Raw genomic sequence first — 14,549 nt, 5'->3', positions numbered from 1 at the left:
ATGATGTAATGTCTGTAAGACCAGGCTTTTGATTTACACTGTTACATGAAAATTGAATGTCGATGTGGATGCTTTGTGGAGATCCTGTTTTTCTTTAATCAACATATTGAAACAGAAAAAACTAAATAAGGTATTAAAGTATTAAAAGAAGAAGAGTGTTTCTGTTGTTGGGGTTACATTATGGAGTGATGCCAGTAAAAACTTAAAGGTGACATATCATGCAAAATCGACTTTTTAATGGTTCTCTACCTGAAATATGTGTCCCTGGCATGTCTACAAACCCCCCGAGAATGAAAATAATCCATTCTGCCCCTGTTCTGATTTCTCCACCTTTCTGTAAATGTGTGCTGAAACCAGCCGTTTCAGTTTTCAGTGTTTTTGTTACGTCACAACAATATCCAGTCTGTAACTGAAGTCAGAGCTCGGAGCTTGTTCAGCCCATAGACTGTATAAAATACAACTCAACCCCTCCTCTGTTTCTCTGTTTTTCATTACGTGCACAAATGTGTGCTAACAAGGAGCTTAGGAGGGAGGCATGCTAGTTGTAGGCTGTCTTAATAAACACAGAGGTCGGTTTTACTCCCCACGTCTGCAGATTTGAAGATCTAGTGGATGATTTCATGGAAAAGTGCTAGCGCTAGTTAGCATAGCCACATAGCTACATGTTCGTAGCTGTGTACCAAGACACACGTCGACATACTGACAAATAAAACAACAAGAAACACTAAATCTGTGACCAATCTTTCAGAAGGGTCCTGCTACAGGCGCCTCTCCATCAGGATCAGATTCTGGATCAAAGTCTGTGAGCAGCCGTGTATATTCAGCCAACATGTAAACATTAGATCAACGTGCTGGAGAGCTGAGGCCACATCCACTTCCTGAGGGGCGTGGTCAGAGGGAAAACAGACCGTTCTGAACAGCACTGAAGAAGAGGGTTTTTCAGGCATGCCAAAATCTGATTTCAAAGTGTTTTTTTTGAGCATAAACTTTAAAGACATGTTTTGGGGACCTCTTAGACCAATATATATTGATGAAAAAAGCGTGATATGTTACCTTTAAAGGTGACATATCATGCAAAATGGACTTTTTAATGGTTCTCTACCTGAAATATGTTTCCCTGGCATGTCTACAAACCCCCCGAGAATGAAAAGAATCCATTCTGCCCCTGTTCTGATTTCTCCACCTTTCTGTAAATGTGTGTGAAACCAGCCGTTTCAGTTTTCAGTGTTTTTGTTACGTCACAACAATATCCGGTCTGTAACTGAAGTCAGAGCTCGGAGCTTGTTCAGCCCATAGACTGTATAAAATACAACTCAACCCCTCCTCTGTTTTTTCATTCCCTGCACACATGTGTGCTAACAAGGAGCTTAGGAGGGAGGCATGCTAGTTGTAGGCTGTCTTAATAAACACAAAGGTCGGTTTTACTCCCCACGTCTGCAGATTTGAAGATCTTGTGGATGATTTCATGGAAAAGTGCTAGCGCTAGTTAGCATAGCCACATAGCAACATGTTCGTAGCTGTGTACCAAGACACACGTCGACATACTGACAAATAAAACAACAAGAAACACAAAATCTGTGACCGATGGTTCAGAAAGGTCCTGCTACAGGCGCCTCTCCATCAGGATCAGATTCTGGATCAAAGTCTGTGAGCAGCCGTGTATATTCAGCCAACATGTAAACATTAGATCAACGTGCTGGAGAGCTGAGGCCACATCCACTTCCTGAGGGGGTGTGGTCAGAGGGAAAACAGACTGTTCTTAACAGGACTGAAGAAGAGGGTTTTTCAGGCATGCCAAAATCTGATTTCAAAGTGTTTTTTTGAGCATAAACTTTAAAGACATGTTTTGGGGACCTCTTAGACCAATATATATTGATGAAAAAAGCGTGATATGTTACCTTTAAAGGTGACATATCATGCAAAATGGACTTTTTAATGGTTCTCTACCTGAAATATGTTTCCCTGGCATGTCTACAAACCCCCCGAGAATGAAAAGAATCCATTCTGCCCCTGTTTTGATTTCTCCACCTTTCTGTAAATGTGTGTGAAACCAGCCGTTTCAGTTTTCAGTGTTTTTGTTACGTCACAACAATATCCGGTCTGTAACTGAAGTCAGAACTCGGAGCTTGTTCAGCCCATAGACTGTATAAAATACAACTCAACCCCTCCTCTGTTTTTCATTACCTGCACAAATGTGTGCTAACAAGGAGCTTAGGAGGGAGGCATGCTAGTTGTAGGCTGTCTTAGTAAACACAGAGGTCGGTTTTACTCCCCACGTCTGCAGATTTGAAGATCTAGTGGATGATTTCATGGAAAAGTGCTAGCGCTAGTTAGCATAGCCACATAGCAACATGTTCGTAGCTGTGTACCAAGACACACGTCAACATACTGACAAATAAAACAACAAGAAACACTAAATCTGTGATTAATCGTTCAGAAGGGTCCTGCTACAGGCGCCTCTCCATCAGGATCAGATTCTGGATCAAAGTCTGTGAGCAGCCGTGTATATTCAGCCAACATGTAAACATTAGATCAACGTGCTGGAGAGCTGAAGCCACATCCACTTCCTGAGGGGGCATGGTCAGAGAGAAAACAGCCTGTTCTGAACAGTACTGAAGAAGAGGGTTTTTAAGACATGCCAAAATCTGATTTCAAAGTGTTTTTTTGAGCATAAACTTTAAAGACATGTTTTGGGGACCTCTTAGACCAATATATATTGATGAAAAAAGCGTGATATGTCACCTTTAAAGCTGGGGTTGGTAGTCACAGAAAACTAGCATGAATTTGAATGTTGCATTTCTTCGGGACTCCGTCTAATTGTAACAGCTGCCTCGTTTCAGCTGATTAATATTAGGAGGAGAAACAGAACAGTCAGAGGCGGTTGGATGGCAGCACTTGGAGGTGAATAGATTGCCATAAATCTCCACAATCATTTTTCTTCATATCTCACCTCACCAGGGTGGGCAATGGCAGCATGACATTTCATAATCCGGCCTACTACAGTAACTGACTTAAACCCTTTGGCTCTTGGGGGAGCATAGGTCATTTATGAACTTCTTCCAGCTGGTTCGGCGTTGAGCGATCTTCTCTGCTTCCTTCCAAGATGTTCCTTTCTCCTTGAGTTCTGCCTCGACAGACCTTTTCCAGCTGTTTTTGGGTCTTCCCGGCTTTCTTTTCCCCTGGGGGTTCCAGGTCAAGGCTTGCCTGGTTGTGTTGGAGGATGGTTTTCTCAAGGTGTGCCCGATCCAGCCCCATTTCCTGCATCTTATTTGTGTTTCTATTTGTTCTTGTTGTGTGGTTTGCCAGAGCTCTTCGTTTGTGATGGTGTTAGGCCAGTAGATTCCTAGGATGTGTCGTAGGCATCTGTTTATGAATGTTTGCAGTTTGCTTGCTGTTGCTTTTGTGGTTCTCCATGTTTCCGCCCCATACAGTAGAACTGACTTGACGTTGGAGTTGAAGATGCAGAGTTTAATTCTACTACAGTAACCCCAAAGACAATTATCCTGTTGTGACAAGAGACAAGCGTTGTCATCTTGAGATAATGAGTGGGCTCACTACACATTATCCTGCTTATCACCAGGCTACTAAAGACATAAACAAGCGGACACAAATACAGATTTAAAGAGGATTTTATTCATTTAAAAAGGATACATGTTTACAGCTTGAAAAAACAGCCCCAGCGTTGATAGCTCGTCTATGGAAACAGATCTTGGTCAGCCTACTTTCGGCATGAATAAACATTAAACTGAACATTTTAAAACATCAGCCTGCTTATGTAATATATACATCAAACTGAGCTTTTCCATTGAAGGTATGGTTAGACGAGGCGCTGCTAATGGACACCAATGTTTTTTGTCTGTGTGCCACAAACTGCAGGTGAAATGCTCCGGACTCCTTCACACATATTGATTTGAATATGACCCATGTGATCAGGTTATCCTTTGTGTCGCTTTTACAGCTATTACAGAGTTTTGACCCATCACAGCTGAGTGATTCAAAGAAAGACAGGTACTGAGTTGTTTTTACGTCTCAATCGTTGCACTGCTGGCCTGAAGGTTTGATCATTGTATCATTCTGTCTGCGGGTCAATCTTCTTGAACAATGAGCACCCTGGTGCAGGTCATCAATCATCAGGAGCTCAGAAGCTTTAAAAAGCTCATTAATATAACGTAACGTAACAAAAGAGGTTCAAATGTAATGATAACTGCTTAATCCACACAAAACTTACCGAATCAAATAAATAACCCGAAGGATGTATATTGAATTGAATTTGTATTATGCTAATGAGCTATGAAACAGATTTGTCAGAGGCAGCTGCACATTAGCTCCAGGAGATTTTAGTCCAGTGGCCTGTTGCACCAGCTCTGCATAACTTGAGTCCTAAGTTAAGCCTGGTTTATACTTCTGCGTCATGAGCACCACACACTTGTGCGTCCATGTGTCCGTGTCTCGCAGCAATTCACCGCCGAAATGCTTGAGGGCAGTGTGGTCCCTATGATAGCCGTCGCCTGTCTCTGTTTCCTTTTCCACAGAGATTCAGAGCGTGTTATGTTAATCTACAGCTGATACATGTTGCTGTTTATCATACAGACATGATTACATGAAGAATAGAGAGGAGGAGATGAAATACACAGCCGATCTGATCTGCTGGATAGCCCATGATACCCGGTTCACTCCAAACAGGCTGGGCGCAAGTTTTAAATCATGGCAGGGAAAAGGTCTGAATATTTATTTGGACCTATTTGGAAACTCTTCCCTTAAAAGTTTTCAAGACTTAAAAGAGCAGTATGGCCTGGCCAATAAAGATCTTTTTAGATTTTTACAGTTGAGAAACTATACTGACAAATTCATCAGCAAGGAAAGTTTGGAAAACTCTAGGTCTGGATCCAGTATATTAAGAATTTTCATTTCAGCTTACAAATCGCAGCCAAGTTTCAAAACTATCTCTAAGCTATACAAAGGCCTCCAGGAGTTAAGAGGAGCGAGTACATCCTACATAAAGGAGAAATGGGAACGTGAGGGTAACTTTGCAATCTCGATGGAGGAGTGGGAGGATTTAAATGCCAAGCAATGGAAATCAACTAACTCCCTGTCATGGAGAGAATACAATTGGAATAACTTGTTTAGGTTTTTTATAACACCTGTACAAAAACATTCAGAGGGGCAGACGGCATGTTGGAGAGGCTGTGGGACTCAGAGAGCAAACCACTTTCATGTGTTTTGGGATTGTTCAGAGATTGAAAATTACTGGAAGTCAATCAGAGATAGCATGGAACAAGTTTTAAAAACGAAGATTGATTTATGTTTTCAAGTCTTGTATCTGGGTAAGATACTACCTCAACTTCTCGGCTTTTCCAGAGTGTACATGTTTAGAGTAATGCTTGTGGCCAGCAAAAAAGCCATAATAGAAAAGTGGTTATGTCAGGATTCACCTGCATTAGTAGATTGGTTTAATGTGATGCATGACATTTTTGTAATGGAAAAACTAACGTTTACTCTGAGGCTCAAAAGTGATGTTTTTGATAAATGCTGGAAAGGATGGATTGAGTTCATTAACCCACATAGAATGGACTTCAGGTAAATCTACAGCTGCACTGTAACTCCCTTAGTTCACTGCTACACATGGACTGTTGTGTTTTCTTTGTTTGTTGTAATTTTGTCTGTCCTCTCTGTTTTTGTTTTTCTTGTGGAAAAAAAAGTGATAATTTGAGAATGCGCTGTATAAATCTATCTTGAACTTAAATAAAAAGAAAATTGAAAAAAAAAAAAAAACACGGCCGATGTATCCCTTCCGGGATCCCGGAAGTGCTGTAAATGCAGGAAATACAAGCCACAGAGTGGACCAATCACAGGGTTTGTGGTGCGCGTTGATTCTACGAGTAGTTACATTTTGGAGGAGGTGCACGTCAGCTACGTGTGTAGGCCTCTGCGTAGGTACAGGAGCTACGCAGACCTCCGGCGAAGGCTATGTGGTCGATACGACGCAGAAGTAAAAATCAGCCTTTAGGGTGTAAAGTCCTTACATAGAAACGAGTTCAGCCTGAGAGTGTAAACTCCATCCTTATTCAGACATTCTTTCAAACGGTCTGAAGAAAGCAGCCACTCCAACATCCCTTTTGCGATCTGAAGTTAAAGGTGACATATCACGCTTTTTTCATCAATATATATTGGTCTAAGAGGTCCCCAAATCATGTCTTTAAAGTTTATGCTCAAAAAAACACACAGATTTTGGTCTGCCTGAAAAACCCTCTTCTTCAGCCCTCCTCAGAACAGGCTGTTTTCTCTCTGACCACGCCCCCTCAGGAAGTGGATGTGCCTCGGCTCTCCAGCACGTTGATCTAATGTTTACATGTTGGCTGAATATACACGGCTGCTCACAGACCCCCGTTACTTCAACCCTCTGAATCTGATCCAGAATCTGATCCTGACGGAGAGGCGCCTGCAGCAGGACCTTTCTGAACCATTGGTCACAGATTTAGTGTTTCTTGTTGTTTTATTTGTCAGTATGTAGACGTGTGTCTTGGTACACAGCTACAAACATGTTGCTATGTGGCTATGCTAACTAGCGCTAGCACTTTTCCATGAAATCATCCACTAGATCTTCAAATCTCCAGACGTGGGGAGTAAAACTGACCTCTACCAGAAAGGCAGCAGGACCTTTTCTGAAGGATTGGTCACAGATTCTGTGTTTCTTGTTGTTTTATTTGTCAGTATGTCGACGTGTGTCTTGGTACACAGCTACAGCTACAACATGTAGCTATGTAGCTATGCTAACTAGCGCTAGCACTTTTCCATGACAAATAAAAATCCACTAGATCTTCAAATCTGCAGACGTGGGGAGTAAAACCGACCTTTGTGTTTATTAAGACAGCCTACAACTAGCATGCCTCCCTCCTAAGCTCCTTGTTAGCACACATGTTTGCAGGTAATGAAAAACAGAGGAGGGGTTGAGTTGTATTTTATACAGTCTATGGGCTGAACAAGCTCCGAGCTCTGACTTCAGTTACAGACCGGATATTGTTGTTACGTAACAAAAACACTGAAGTCTGAAACGGCTGGTTTCACACACATTTACAGAAAGGTGGAGAAATCAAAACAGGGGCAGAATGGATTTTTTTCATTCTCGGGGGGTTTGTAGACATGCCAGGGAAACATATTTCAGGTAGAGAACCATTAAAAAGACGATTTTGCATGATATGTCACCTTTAAGGCTTCATTCCGATCATGTACATTCATTAATGACATCAGTACAATTATGTGAGTGATGGTTACGTTAACGTTGGTGGGCTATAAGAAATGATCATTTAAAAAAAAGACGCCTAAAAGCCTAAATGGGGACAGTTTCAACTCTAGGTTGAACTCATTTTGAGAAAGTCCGACACAAGTACCGATGAAAGTGATCGCTACAGACATTTTTCAGTGCAGCTTTGTTTTCAGAAAGGCACTTTGTTTTGCCACACAAGTGTTCTTCCTAACGGGGCCAGGCTGACTAGCATCTTGTGTAGGTAACTAAAGCAACCACACTAAAAAAAGATGAAGGTTTTATTTACACAATTCACTTCTTTCAGAAATCACACATCTTAGTGTTTTCTGTTTCTGGCTTCAATGATAAGATATTGTCTGAGGCATTGTTTAGCGCCCTCATTATTTACCAAGCTTGGTATCATTTTAGCTTAATCACAATTCCTAACTTTGTTTCGTGGATTTAAATAAAAAGCTCTTTGCACCAGAGTGATTCAGTCCTCAGTCATGTACGCAATGCGTTGCAGATAAATAAGACTTTTCATTAACTTTGTGTCATTCTCTCTGAAGAACAGCCTTCACAGTCTGTAGGTGAGACAGCAGACTACATGCAGCACTTTAAGGCAGCAGTCATAAGCCACTATTTCACTCTTTCTTACTGCAGTCTGCGTCAGCTTGGTTCACTGTATTCTTTTGGTCTGCTTTGGGTAAAATCAGCAAATCAGGGGAGAAATATTTCAATCCAACACCAGCCACCGAAGGAACAGAAGATATCACAGGAGAGGTGAAGCAATCCCTGCTGTGGACACCTGAGCAGGCTCTGAATTCCAGGCCGGTCTGCACAGGTGGGGCGAGGTACGGTGATGATGCTGCAGCAAAGCTCGAGTAGGGATACAACAGGAAGCCTTCAAACTGTGAAAATCTCATCAGGTCCTGTTAGCAAAGAAAAAGACACGAGTAGTGATCAGCTGTGGACTGACAGCTCAGATGTGAACACTCATCTCTCTGTTGTTGTCTGGAGGTATCTGCAGTGACTGATTCATAAACATTTAAACATTTCTCATAGTACTCTAAAACAAGTTAGTACTACTAATATTTATACACATCATAATAATATAACATATGTATACATTTAAAATGTAGACAGTATAAATAATGGATGTAGTATCCGTGACATCACCCATCTGTTCCTGAAGTTTTAAAGGTGACATATCACGTTTTTTTCATCAATATATATTGGTCTAAGAGGTCCCCAAAACATGTCTTTAAAGTTTATGCTCAAAAAAACACTTTGAAATCAGATTTTGGTCTGCCTGAAAAACCCTCTTCTTCACTCCTCCTAACAGAACACTCTGTTTTCTCTCTGACCACGCCCCCTCAGGAAGTGGATGTGCCTCGGCTGTCCAGCACGTTGATCTAATGTTTACATGTTGGCTGAATATACACGGCTGCTCAGAGATCACGTTACTTCAACCCTCTGAATCTGATCCAGAATCTGATCCTGAAGGAGAGGCGCCTGCAGCAGGACCTTTCTGAACCATTGGCTACAGATTTAGTGTTTCTTGTTGTTTTATTTATCAGTATGTCGACGTGTGTCTTGGTACACAGCTACAGCTATGAAGATGTAGCTATGTGGCTATGCTAATTAGCACTAGCACTTATCCATGACAAACAAAAATCATCCACTAGATCTTCAAATCTGCAGACGTGGGGAGTAAAACCGACCTCTGCCAGAAAGGCAGCAGGACCTTTCTGAAGGATTGGTCACAGATTTAGTGTTTCTTGTTGTTTTATTTGTCAGTATGTCGACGTGTGTCTTGGTACACAGCTACAGCTACGACATGTAGCTATGTAGCTATGCTAACTAGCGCTAGCACTTATCCATGGTAAATAAAAATCGTCCACTAGATCTTCAAATCTGCAGACGTGGGGAGTAAAACCGACCTTTGTGTTTATTAAGACAGCCTACAACTAGCATGCCTCCCTCCTAAGCTCCTTGTTAGCACACATTTGTGCAGGTAATGAAAAACAGAGGAGGGGTTGAGTTGTATTTTATACAGTCTATGGGCTGAACAAGCTCTGAGCTCTGACTTCGTTACAGACCGGATATTGTTGTGACGTAACAAAAACACTGAAAACTGAAACGGCTCGTTTCACACACATTTACAGAAAGGTGGAGAAATCAGAACAGGGGCAGAATGGATTATTTTCATTCTCAGGGGGTTTGTAGACATGCCAGGGAAACATATTTCAGGTAGAGAACCATTAAAAAGTCCATTTTGCATGATATGTCACCTTTAAAGCAGATCGTCAGCGGGAGCCATATTGGAAATGCTGAACTCAACCTAACTTCATCCAAGCTAGTGTGAGGTAAAGAGGCGGGCCTTTAGCCTTTTTGGGAACAGCTACAGTGTTCCCGCCTGTCAATCAAGTCAGTCATGTTCTTATTTAGGCAAAACTTGTAAGTTTAATATCTTCAAAAATAACAAGTTATAATAAAATCACACCGTTCAGTGTGTGCTGATAGAGAAATGAGCACATTAGACAAACTGTTTTTTGTACCAGGCTGTAAACATGTTCATTCCTGCTGTAAAGATCGTCTTCTTTGAATGGGTGTTAATGTGGTTTCGGGTGTTTCTCCAGCCAGCCTCTAGTGGACGTTTGATGAACTGCAGCTTTAACACTTCCATATGGGCTTCATATTTTAAGACCGGAGGTTTCTGCTTGATTTTTATATAGAAAACTACACATTTCACATTAGATTCTATTTCACATTTATATTTTATATTTTAGATATCTTTAACAGAGCATTTGAAAGTCTTTGTACATTCTTGAAACGTTCTGTTAGTACCCCCATGTCTTGTTTTTATGAGTCTAAATGTTCCTATGTGCAGGGTTTGATGGAGTGTCTTTACTTTGATTGTAGCTGCTTTGATTATTTCCTGCAAGGTATTAATAAAGTATTTAAGACTGTTGACAAGCTCAGGTGTACATAAAGGTATGGACTGAGGCTGAGAAGGTTGCTCTTTGGGGGAAGAAGATCAACAGCTGGAGATATTGAGACTTTTAAATGTAAACTAAAAAGGTATTTATTCAGTCAGGCTTTAATGTAGGGTTTAACAATTGAACTACTTACTTTTTACTATTATAATGATTTTAATGTTGTTTTATTATTTTATTAATTTGAACTTTTTATATTATATTTAGAAAATGAATAAGCATTTCTGTTAATGCAATTTAATTTTCGAATTTGATTTTTTATTTTACTTTTGGTACATATTTGCTTCCATATTTTAGCACTGAATGAGTTCTACAAAGTGTTTCCCTGAACTGTTGGTCGTCTGCGTACCTGGACCACACGATGGTGTGGAAGGCTGAAGGGAAACCCCAGAGACCCAGGACTCCTTACAGGTGCTGTCAGGCTCAGTCCACACAACAGTGCTTTGTCAATGGCAGCACAGCTGTTCCAGGAGTTCACCTGAGCAGAGTGGAGAAGGCTCTTGGGGGAACTCTGATCCTGCAGGTGTCTGTGTGATTCCAGTGGATAAACACAGCTTTGGGATAAACCGCTGGATAATTTGAGGTATTGATCCTGTACGGAGTCTTGTGGCTCCCCTGCATCAGTTAGTGTAGGGGGGTCCGTTTCTGTCTCTGTGTTGAAGTGACTTTGCGCCGCTCTTCCTGCGTGTGAAACCTTCGACGTGGGTCTTGTTTCCTGGTGGGTTTGGAGCACCTGTTGTTCAGGACTGTCTTTGTCAACAACACTTTCATGAGAATCTAGAAAACATGGAGAAGCTTGTTTTTGAACTCCATTTGAAAGACTTGCAGAATGTTAAAGCCAGAATGAGTATTATACAAGATGAAGCAGCATCTGTGAGGTTCTGTACCTGAGGATTTGGAGTCGTAACAGTGTGAAGGTGAGTCCAGTACAGGTTTGGAAACCCCGTCAGTCATCAGCATCTCTTCTGACTTTATCGGTGAATGTTGTAGTTTCCTGGTGAAGCAGAAGAAGGGCAACAATTGGCTTTTGATAATTAAAGTTAAACATAGACAAAAACAAAATAGTTTAACTCTTCTAGTGAGCTGAACTGTTCATGTACACATGTACTGATGTACTGGTATTAAAGCACCTCCTGCATTTCATATATTTCCCTTCTGTAGACTTGGCACAGAAGAGAACACTGAGACAACACTGAGACAACACTGAGACAACACTGAGACAACACCGAGACAACACTGAGACAACACTGAAAAACACTGAGATAACACTGAGACAACACTGAGACAACACTGAGACAACACTGAGACAACACTGAGACAACACTGAGACCACACTGAGACAACACTGAGGCAACACTGAGACAACACTGAGACAACACTGAGACAACACTGAGACAACACTGAGACAACACTGAGACAACACTGAGACAACAGACAACACTGAGACCTCCAAGTCATAATAAAATGAACTAAAAACATGAATGAAGAAGACAAATGATCGTGTGACCTTACAGAGTCACAAACTCGATGCATGGAGGCAAATCCTGATGGAGCTGTTTGATACTGAATAAGGGGAGGTCGTAAGTATATGGGAGGATTCATTTATAATTAAAAAAACAAAAATCATATTACATTAAATTACTATCATGTAAAGATACATTTTCACAGTGCAACATGTATCTGACAGCGGTGTCTTGATTAGAGTTTCAATATTAAAATTATAGGTTATAAATTCAGTTTGTAGCAAGAAGTAAAAATAACAAGAAGTAAAGATAATACACAACAACAACAACAACAACAAGAACACTGAAACTATCACCATTATGGTTATGATGCTGGTTATTATTACAATGATAAGTGTTATTATTATTGTTGTTGTTATAATTATTTAGTCTATTAGTCTACTAGCACTATAATAATAACAAAATCAAAAAATATAATAATAATAATAAAAATTGTAGTATTATTGATATCACTATAATACTATTAACAATAATAATACAAATAGCCATAATAATTATTATTATCAGTGATATCAATAATAATAATTATAATAATGATAATTATTATACTAACAATAATTCTCATTATTATGATCATTATTATTATCACTGATATAATAATAATATTATAGGTAGTCATAATAATAATTTGTTATGATAATTATTATTAGTCATACCATCACTATAACAATAACAAAAACAACAATTATAATAATAAGAACAATAACAATCCAAATAGTTATAATAATTACTATTACAGTGATATCAATAATAATATTAATAATAATAACAAATATTATTATTACTATAATTATTATTATTGTTATGGTTGTATTAAAAGCCTTGGGTATATCCTGACGGAGCTCAATAATGATTTTAAGACAGCTAAGACACGAGAAGTAAAACAATTTCTTTTTTTTGTCCATCCTGCAACAAAACACATGAATCAAGTGAAAGAATAACTTGCCTCTTTTCTCTCCTTCCATTGCCCGTGTCTCTGAATCCCTTCGCGAAAGGATTGTTGTCTATTTTCAGCTGCGTGATCTGAATAATGACAAACAGAGAGAGAGAGAGAGAGAGAGAGATCAGTCTTTCATTTCTCTGCCAATGACATGTTTGATAATGTTTCCTGTTTCAATGATATCATATTGACTCCTGAAAAGCTGTTTAAAGAGAAAAAGGAAGACAATGTCTCACCATATCATTTTGATAAGCTGTTACAGCGATGAACTCAGTCTCAGAGAAGACGTATGTCCTGAAGGTGCTGTAGGGCAGTTTCAGGATGTCATTTGCCTTCACTACATGAAACCTTGGCTGGTATTTGTGCATCGAGTTGAGAATTGTCTGCAAAAAAATAATGTATTATGAGTTTAATAAAAAGTTCCCTGTTCGCAATGGAAGGCTCTAACAATGTGACGTGATTTAATTAACATTACTTACAAACCCATGCTTGTCAGATATGTTGTTGGTCAGTTTCAGTTTGTGAAAGTTGACCACTTTGGACATCCACTGCTCGCCCGTGGCCGGGCTGTCCGGGTGGATGTACATGCGCTTGGGCATCTCAGGATCCGCCTTCCCTGCCACCATCCAGCGGGAGTTATGAAACTTGTATCTGCAGTCATCAGCTGCCACGATGTCCATCAGAAGAATATATTTGGCTTTCCTGTCCATCGCTGTGCACCTGGCTCTGAGCGGCGGGAACATGCGCCTGTAGGGAGAAGAGAATTCATCAAGCAGCCTGAACACAGTTTAACTTTCCGCCCTGCGTAATTACGAGACATTCACTGTATACCTCCCAGATTTAGTTATGACCATTTCCGTCCCACAGCTATGGAACTGTCTCCAAAGGTCGCTGTCTTCCAGATAAACTTTGGGCTCATCTTCTGACATTTCATCTCCCTCCAAAGTTTTGTCAGGCCTGCGCAGAGCCGGAGTCTGCCCTGGTGGCGACTTGTGACTCATCGGGTCTGCTATCACACTGAGATCCGAGGATCCCCGTGAGGACAAGAACAGCGAGGGTCCTGTGTAAATGTCCGAGTGAAGGGTCGCATCTCCTGCTCTTGATGGAAAGGCGTGTGGTACCCTGCCGGGGACGCACGGCTCGGAGAAGCTGCGCATGACTTTTGAAGGAAAAATGAACTTTTACGCACGACTTTGTCCGGGTCACACTTTAACGTCGAGATTAAGACATCACTTTTTACAGTTTTTAAATCAAAACGCGCATTTAATGGAGACACTTTGATACCTTTCTTTCTGTTTTCATTGATGTCTTGTCTCGGAGAAGTTCTGCTCACTTCCCAGTGTGCTCTGATAACCCCCTCTCCGCTGTCCAGACTCATTTGCTCATTGACACTTTGGACACAGTATGACCACATAGGTGGGCGGGGTAACCCTGGTATCGGTCTTCTGTGCAGGAAAGTGCTGAGTTTCCTCACTCACTGAGGACGCTGCATGAGGCAATTTGAGGTTTAAGTCCAGCTTTATCAATTTTAAAAGGACACATTAATCCATTAAAGCACTCACATATGGGGCGCCGTTTGTGAAGTTGTGCACACTGAAAATAAAACCAACATTTCTCCAGATTTAGCTCCAAAACGTCATAAAAATGAAGAGTGAATTTTAAAAAGTCAATTATTTTAATCATATCAAGATGAATATTTGTGATCTTCTTCACATTTAATTTTGTTATGAAAAATATATCAAGTTAAAATCACTGTTAAATCCAAATGCTAAATAAAAATTCCAAATGTTAAATCTAAATCTAAATGTTAAATAAAAATATAAATGTTAAATATAAATAAAAAT

At 40.3% G+C, this 14,549-nt stretch overlaps 1 protein-coding gene across 1 annotated transcript; it reads right to left on the bottom strand.

Moving 5' to 3' along the window:
• Window positions 1–7,528: 7,528 nt before the first annotated feature.
• On the bottom strand, window positions 7,529–14,168 carry LOC117819136 (T-box transcription factor TBX3-like). The gene is made up of 7 exons (XM_034692376.1): window positions 13,537–14,168; window positions 13,185–13,452; window positions 12,942–13,088; window positions 12,712–12,788; window positions 11,130–11,236; window positions 10,592–11,019; window positions 7,529–8,175 (listed from the first exon to the last, which is right to left on the bottom strand). Exons 1-7 carry the CDS (start codon window positions 13,860–13,862, stop codon window positions 7,888–7,890), a joined length of 1,641 nt encoding a protein of 546 aa, XP_034548267.1. The 5' UTR covers window positions 13,863–14,168; the 3' UTR covers window positions 7,529–7,887.
• Between the last annotated feature and the right edge of the window lie 381 nt (window positions 14,169–14,549).

The sequence above is a fragment of the Notolabrus celidotus genome, chromosome 9 (genome assembly GCF_009762535.1).
Source record: "Notolabrus celidotus isolate fNotCel1 chromosome 9, fNotCel1.pri, whole genome shotgun sequence".
In the NCBI taxonomy this organism is placed as follows: domain Eukaryota; kingdom Metazoa; phylum Chordata; class Actinopteri; order Labriformes; family Labridae; genus Notolabrus; species Notolabrus celidotus.
Note: the sequence above shows the minus strand (reverse complement) of the source record. Positions and strands in the feature narration are given on the sequence as shown.